The sequence below is a fragment of the Panulirus ornatus genome, chromosome 8 (genome assembly GCF_036320965.1).
Source record: "Panulirus ornatus isolate Po-2019 chromosome 8, ASM3632096v1, whole genome shotgun sequence".
In the NCBI taxonomy this organism is placed as follows: domain Eukaryota; kingdom Metazoa; phylum Arthropoda; class Malacostraca; order Decapoda; family Palinuridae; genus Panulirus; species Panulirus ornatus.
In genome coordinates, this window is record NC_092231.1 from 8,715,135 (window position 1) to 8,723,940 (window position 8,806).

Consider the following 8,806-nt stretch of genomic DNA (forward strand, 5'->3'; position numbering starts at 1 on the left):
CAGGTTAGTGGGAAATGTCCAGAGCCACCAGGGTACTGGGAATTCAACCCCTAGGTACAGGATGAGGAGGAGGGCGTGAGTCCTGAGTATCGAGCCTGAGTCCAGTGAGTAAAAGAGATGAGGAAATATGTACTCACCGAGACAATGGATGATCACAGTAGCCATAACAAGAAGCAGGAAGTGTCGTCCCATTTTCTTCGATGTTTATAACTCAACAAATATTCTTCTTATATCTTTTTTTCTGTTTCTGCTTTTCCTTAAACTCTTATATTATTTTTTTTTTCCTTGTTCTTATAACGATATTTACGTTTTTAATCACTAACTTTGTCTTCACGACTAAGAGCACCACCAACCAGGAGAGCAAGACCGGAGACGTACAAGTGACCGGGTGTCTTAAATGAGGTTGACGTAATGGTTCAAACTAAACAGTTCAGCTCCTCTCCATGGCTTGTGCAACCGACGACCACCTCCAGGTACTGTCATTTTCAGAACGCCCTTTCATCCATGACTGTCTGCGGGAAAGGGGATTTCCAGGCAATGTGAGCAGCGAATCTCTTTATCTGTTATCGCTTATCTTTCCAGCGGGAAGGAGAGAGGGAGAGAGCGTGTGTGTGAGAGCGTGTGTGTGTGTGTGTGTGTGTGTGTGTGTGTGTGTGTGTGTGTGTGTTGTCGGGGAGGTGGTGGATGCCTCTGAGGGAAGAGGGGAAGGAGGAGGAAAAGGGGGAGAGGAGGGATATTTGTGCCAAAAGTGTTGATCTCTCGGGCTAAAACCAAAAAAAGTCTGCTAATTCATCACAATTCACAAACTTCCTCCATCTATATCTATCTTACATGTAATCATCTCTGTGTCATTTGGTCCTTCCGGCATGATATAGAGATATATATATATATATATATATTTTCCTCCTCAGTGGTTTATTATTATAATAATAATAAAAAAAAAAGGATTCCTCGGAAGCGAGCAGCGAGGAGAGGACGCTCCCACACTAGCGTGACGGAGGAGCGGGGCGGAGGAGCGGCAGTAGACTGCTCAACCGTACGGCGTCCAGCATGACACTGCCCCGCTACACTCTCTCACTCCTCCCCGAGCCAGGTCACTCACACGCCTGGGTTGCCGGGTTCCTCCGGTGGTGGGAGGGGAGGAAATGGAGGGAAATAACGCCAGACAAACTCGCGCCCGTAGGATGAGTTGTGTATTTACGTGTGGCCCATCACCCACCTCTACCTCCTCCTCCTCCTCCTCCTTCCTCCTCCAGCGCCCACACTCTCCCACTACCCAACTCTCCGGTCATTATCATTATCATTATTATCATTATCATTACAATTATTGTCAATATTATCATTATTATCATTATTATTATTATTATTTTTATTATTTTTATTATCATTCTTTCGTCTGTTTCCTTGCGCTACCTCGCTAACGCGGGAGACAGCGACAAAGCAAAATAAATAGATAAATAAATAAATAAATATTATCATTATTATTATTTTTATTAGAATTATTTTTATTATCATTATTATCATTCGTCTGTTTCCTTGCGCTACCTCGCTAACGCGGGAGACAGCGACAAAGCAAAATAAATAGATAAATAAATTGATAAACATTATCATTATTATTATTATTATTATTACTATCAATATTATTATTATCATCATTATCGCTGCATCGTGATGGGTTCTTTCATCACAAGGTTGGGTGGGATTGTAAAAACAGAGGGTATCCCCTCATTAACCATTAATTACCATCATCATCATCATCATCATCATCATCATCATCATCATCATCATCACAGATCTTAGTGAAGCTGCGTTATAAATGAGCGATTTATTAAAGTATGGTGGGAGGAAAAGTGGGGGTGTGGGTGAGTTGGGTTCATTCCCTTCTCATTGCTATAACCCTTCAGTCTAGATATTTGTGAATCCTTGAAAGTTACACTATAATGTTTAACCTTGAAAGTTACACTATAATGTTTAACCTTGAAAGTTACACTATAATGTTTAACCTTGAAAGTTACACTATAATGTTTAACCTTGAAAGTTACACTATAATGTTTAACCTTGAAAGTTACACTATAATGTTTAACCTTGAAAATTACACTATAATGTTTAACCTTGCAAGTTACACTATAATGTTTAACCTTGAAAGTTACACTATAATGTTTAACGTCTTTTAGCGTACGGTACTGGACGCCCGATGACAGACCTCACCGTAGCATATCAAAGGGACAGTGTTTCTTTGAGACGTCAGCCTTTAGGAACGAAAGGGGAAAAAGAAAAGTAAAAAAAAAGGACAAGAGTATATGACATGATTGGCCAATCTATAAACCTTACAAGAGATTTTATTTTCATTTTTCTTTTTGGCACCTTCGTCAAGAGGGGGTTGTTTACCGAGCCTTGGGCGGTGATGAGGGTAAGGGAGGGAGGGAGGGGAAATTGAGAGGGGAGGGGGTGGAAATTTGGGTAGTTTAATGGAGAGGGGAGGGTGTTGTCTCTCACGAATCACCAGTCAAGTAGATACAGCACCTTCCCCTCGCCTCGAGCGGGTGAGAGAGAGGCATGAGAGGCAGCGAACCACCACCAGTGAACACAGTCGTCATGGGGGGGGGAGTGCTAGTGTACAGAGAGAGAGAGAGAGAGAGAGAGAGAGAGAGAGAGAGAGAGAGAGAGAGAGAGAGAGAGAGAGAGAGAGAGAACATAAATATATACAAGTGACCGAACTATGATATGTGGGACGGTATTGTTCATAGGGCGGTGGGGTTATAAAACACTCTTTACACACACACACACACACGAAGGGAATATATATATATATATATATATATATATATATATATATATATATATATATATATATATATATATATATATATATATACACACACACACACACACACACATATATATATATATATATATATATATATATATATATATATATATATATATATATATATATATATATATATATAACGCTCCCCCTAAAAGAGAAAAATCAATCGATAGACTTTACTACATTGGCATTAAGGGACACGTCGATAATTCTGCTGTCAATGTCACAAATGCTTGTGCATCTGTTTAATCTCATCCACCACGCAGACCATCCCAATTTTGCCCGTGCTGAGCCAATTCTCCTAATTGAGGTATCAATCACTAGACACAAAAATTTGAGTCTAAACTCACCACTACCACTAATGACGAGTGATTAATCTCATTCTTAGATGCCTTTGTGATGATACGCAAAGGTGATTAATTTCATTCTTAGATGCCTTTGTGATGATACGCAAAGGTGATTAATTTCATTCTTAGATGCCTTTGTGATGATACGCAAAGGTGATTAATTTCATTCTTAGACGCATTTGATGATACTCATAGGTGATTTATCTCACTCCTAGATGCCTTTGATGATACTCATAGGTGATTAATCTCACTCTTAGATGCCTTTGATGATACTCAAAGGTGATTAATGTCACTCCTAGATGCATTTGATGATACTCATAGGTGATTAATCTCACTCTTAGATGCCTTTGATGATACTCAAAGGTGATTAATGTCACTCCTAGATGCATTTGATGATACTCAAAGGTGATTAATCTCATTCTTAGATTCCTTTGATGATATGCAAAGATGATTAATGTCATTCTTAGATGCATTTGATGATATGCAAAGGTGATTAATTTCATTCTTAGACACATTTGATAACACTCATAGGTGATCAATCTCATTCTTAGATGACTTTGATGATACTCAAAGGTGATTAATCTCTCCTAGATGACTTTGATGATACTCATAGGTGATTAATCTCACTCTTAGATGCCTTTGATGATACTCAAAGGTGATTAATCTCACTCCTAGATGCATTTGATGATACTCAAATGTGATTAATCTCTCCTAGATACATTTCATGATACTCAAATCGTTCGTGAGAATCTACGAACGTACAATAAGGAATAAACTCCTCAAAGTGCTTGTAGATTAACCTGTCATACAGATCTCATTATTCGTAAATCATCTATGCTCTTATGTCTGCCCAACTCACCAATGACAGTCACTGTATATGTAGCCAAGTGTGAGTCAGTCATCTACTCTATCATTTATTAAACTCACACAAGTATCCTGAGCCTTGAAATGAACGGGCATTTAACAATGACCTTAAAACTGTTATCTCATATTCTTACCTTTTTTCACAATGAGTTATCAAAAAAATGGATGAAGAAAAGGTCAATACATTCGACTGGGTCAGTACTATGATGACCCCAAACCAAAAACAAAAAAAGTAACTTAGATAATAACTAAACACAAAGGTGATTAGACCACTCGGAAACACCTCAGATATCAGAATCATCTCAAACATTGCTTGCTAAATGGAAGACTGAGCAACCCGAGACGACTCTTGTTGGGAAAAGATAATATTTCTATGTTTAATAACTACACCCGCAGAGACAGAGCCTTAAAAACGTATTCAACCAATTCGCTGGTGAGAATAATAGCCAAGTGAGTGTCTTGAGCCGACGCATTGCACAGGGCAAGCGACCGACCCCCAACTGAACTTGAGGAATGAGGGATGAACGTTCGAGATACGTGGTCTAAGTAAGGGCTGGTAGGAGTGAGCGTGGGATAATGCGCTAGCGATAAGAACACGAGAGATAGCTAACTTTTCGTAGCGTAGCATCAATTAAGGGAATAGAGCGAGCTTAGAATGAAGATAAGAAAAAGGGGGGGAGATGAATATATGTGGTATGGAAAAGTAAACTGAGTTGAACATGGATAAAAGTCTTTCTGGATGACATAGTTATGTAGAGCGCATGGCGGATGATATGGTCAAGTAGAACGCACAGTGGATGATATGGTCATGTAGAACGCATGGCGGACGGCATGGTCATGTAGAACGCATGGTAGATGACAAGGTCGTAAAGAACGCATGGTGGATGATATGATCATGTAGAGCGCATGGTGGATGACACAGTCATGTAGAGCGCATGGCGGAAGATACGGTCAAGTAGAACGCATGGTGGACGATATGGTCATGTAGAACGCATGGTGGATGACAAGGTCGTAAAGAACGCACGGTGGATGATCATGTAGAGCGCATGGTGGATGACACAGTCATGTAGAGCGCATGGCGGATGATACGGTCAAGTAGAACGCATGGCGGATGATATAATCGTGTAGAACGCATGGCGGATGATATGCTGGTCAAAGAGATGTGTAGCAGGACAGTCGAAGATATACGTCACACAGAGAGATAAACAGAGGAAGAGGTTGATAGATGAAGTGACAGAGCAACGACAGAAGATAGGAACACTTCAATGAAGGGATCCTATGTGGATGACTTGAGGTTCGAATCCAATGAACGCTTCGTGTACAGGTAGGTGTGTGTGTGTGTGTGTGTGTGTGTGTATGGGAATCAGCTTCAGGGGGCTAAGTAAGAAGGGAAAGTAAAGAGCACTTTTATAAGTGTGGACGACACGGCTTAACACACTAGGTAAGTGTTGATGACACACGTTAAGTGACTTCAGGTACTTATATGTACTTTATTAATCCCAAGGAATTAAGAATGGTGTTAATGGTTACTGATATATATACTGATGAACAGATGAAAATGTAGATGATACATAATGTCCTCTGACAGTCCACAGACTATCTCATATACCTATTCATTCTACGAGATATGAATAGCTCGTAGCATATGATTCGAAGCACTTCGTTCGCATCGATGCATTCCATTTCAAACAAAAGAAAAAATGAAACCCTACTGGCGATCCTCTAATCTTAGTCTGACATGGAGTTGGAAGCCATAACACAAAGCACCTACCATCTCTCCCTCCCTCCGTTACTCACGCTGATCATCTCACGGGAATATGAAACACCGCGTCGTGAGGTTCGTTTCCAGTCACCGTTTCTGAAGGATTCGACACGGTCAGCACAACAAAGAAGAAGACCAGAAACACTCATAAGATTAGATTCTACAACTCTGGTTCTATAAAGGTGGAGGAAAAGTAAGGCGTGTACACAATGCTACGTGGCGACAATGGCGTTCACGCCTGCACTAAAACTGGTCCATTCACCCGGCTCAGTGAACCAGTTGAACCAGTGTCATCAGCGGTGTACAGTTCACCTCGCCCTCTTCCGTCCCTCCTCCCCTTACAACAGGTACCCGGGTGTTCATCAACCACCGCTGCCAAATGGATGGATGAATCAATGTGTTGGGAGGTAGGGAGGAGGAGTGAATGTGTTAGGAGGGTGGAGAGGATGAATGAATGTGTTGGGAGGGTGGGGAGGATGAGTGAATGTGTTGGGAGGGAAGGAAGGACGAATGAATGTGTTAGGAGGGTGGGGAGGATGAGTGAATGTGTTAGGAAGGTGGGGAGGATGAATGAATGTGTTAGGAGGGTGGGGAGGATGAATGAATGTGTTAGGAGGGTGGGGAGGATGAATGAATGTGTTAGGAGGGTGGGGAGGATGAATGAATGTGTTGGGAGGGTGGGGAGGATGAATGAATGTGTTAGAAGGGTGGGGAGGATGAATGAATGTGTTAGGAGGGTGGGGAGGATGAATGAAGGTGTTAGGAGGGTGGGGAGGATGAATGAATGTGTTAGGAGGGTGGGGAGGATGAGTGAATGTGTTAGGAGGGAGGGAAGGATGAGTGAATGTGTTAGGAGGGTGGAGAGGATGAATGAATGTGTTGAGATCGGGTGGTGGTGACTGTGAGCTGAATGATCCACGACCCACTCCCTGACTGTAGAGAGACTGCTTCACTAACCCAGCCGGGTCGGTCTGTAGCACACTTTTTCCCTCCACAGTCAGCGACATGCGCTACATCACCACTCGTACCCGTGGATGACCTGATGAATACAGATCATCGAACGTTATCTACAACGTAAATATCCGTGTCTTAGACGTAGATCCGAGTGGAAATCAACCTCCTTTGATGCAAAGACACACAGTCACCTAGAGAGAGAGAGAGAGAGAGAGAGAGAGAGAGAGAGAGAGAGAGAGAGAGAGAGAGAGAGAGAGAGAGAGAGAGAGACCGCACGCACGACGCAGTGGCACCACTAACCACTTGAAGATGTTGGCGTCCTGGCACATACATCTGTTGTGATCCAGGTAGCCCTCATATGAGAGCCCGTCTTATATGATCAATGTGGTTGTTGAGCTGACCCTCTCAAGAGCGCGGGAGAGGAAACACTTTCCACGGCCAAGCCAGCCCGCTTTGGAGAGCAAGTACGTAGCCAGCTTCACTGCATCGTGGGAATGAATCCAATCTGAAGAAAATAGCTGATTTAGCAAAGTTTTTTCTTTCTCTCTCTCTCGCTCACTCTCTCTCTCTCTCTCTCTCTCTCTCTCTCTCTCTCTCTCTCTCTCTCTCTCTCTCTCTCTCTCTCTCTCTCTCTCTCTCTCTCCAGAGTGGAGGAATAAAAAAAAAGAAAAAAGATAGAAAACGCTTCAGTGAGGATCTCACTATGTGAGGACGTAGGCCGGGTGTAGGTTAAAGGGCAAGGGCCTGGGAGAGACACACAGGTCAGGGTCAGGTTAGGTTAGGTATTGAGAGCATCCCCGGTCAGAGGGCACGGGTCAAGGAACGAGGCCGTGGTGCACAGGAGAGGGAGCAGGTCAAAGGGTGCAGGTCAGGGGGGGGGCGCAATTCAGAGGCTGTAGGCCACGTAGTGTAGGTCGGGTGCAGTTTGGAGGGTGTTCGCTCGTGGTAAAGTCTTCCTAAAGGCTCCTGGGAGTATCCTAAGGCTGCGCTACTTCCAGTAGCAGGGAAATGTAGACTCCTCTGGAGTTAAGAGGTTCTTTTAACGAGACTGCATACCCGTAATGATCCAGCCTCGCCCAAGGACGCTTTTTCACTCGCGGTGTAACCTCGAGCAGGTGGAGTCTGGCAACACCGAACAGACAAGCGTTCGGGCGTGTTAGAAGCGTTGTCCTTAGAATCGAAAACTCGGGTGACCAGTCAGGTGTTCCATTTATCAAGGTAGGAGACAGTGTCGTGTCTATACCCACACCATCACTGGAAAAGCTAGCCAGTCCTTGTACGTTGGAGTCTCCTGCATAGGTGATTTCCGTGCGTGAATTTGAAGAGAAAGAACGCCCCCAAGCAGGAGGTCGAGCAGTCGAAGAGTTCTACCTATCTTGAGGGATTAAGAGGAAGTACACAAGACACACACACACACACACACACACACACACACACACACACACACACACATGACAAACACACACACACACGACACATAAAGGCAAAGTTGTTGACTGTACAGAAATTTGAGCCTTATAGTTTCCAGTCTGGGAGACGGAGGAAACGAATCACCACCTCCTGACCACCACACCACGGAGGCACAGCTAGATAGCTACAGAGACCAGCGTGATTGGAGCCGAAAACGTCCACAGGACGTAGTTAATGTCAGCGAATAACCAATTCTGGCACCATGTATAGTGGATTTTATCTCTTGAGAACAAGGGTTGGAATCCCCGACATGGATATGCCTATTATCACACTTCCGTGTCAATGTCAATTAAGCTCGGATGATGAGCGGTTGGCATATATTTTTTTTTTCCCTTCCCCCGAACCAAATGAAACAGGTCATTGGTGATCATTTCCGCTCTTTTGTGTAATGATCATCAAGAGTGAAATTTCTAAACCGGGATTTACCGACAGATCAAATGAAACGCATCGTACGGTTCTCCTCGGTTTTCTAACTCTGAGCCAACTGTATCGCATTAATCGTGGCTTGTGTTGATTGCTTCGGCAATGCAGACGTGAGGAGGAACGCCACTCTACGTAAAAAAAAAAAAGAGAGAGTTT

The 8,806-nt window shown here is 43.2% G+C and overlaps 1 protein-coding gene across 1 annotated transcript in view; it reads right to left on the bottom strand.

Moving 5' to 3' along the window:
- Window positions 1–1,041, bottom strand: part of LOC139749810 (zwei Ig domain protein zig-8-like) — a 429,206-nt gene extending 428,165 nt beyond the window's left edge. Inside the window, exon 1 of the mRNA XM_071664084.1 lies at window positions 138–1,041. Coding sequence (XP_071520185.1) covers window positions 138–192 — 55 coding nt within the window. The 5' untranslated portion in view covers window positions 193–1,041. The remainder of the gene's footprint in view (window positions 1–137) is intronic.
- Between the last annotated feature and the right edge of the window lie 7,765 nt (window positions 1,042–8,806).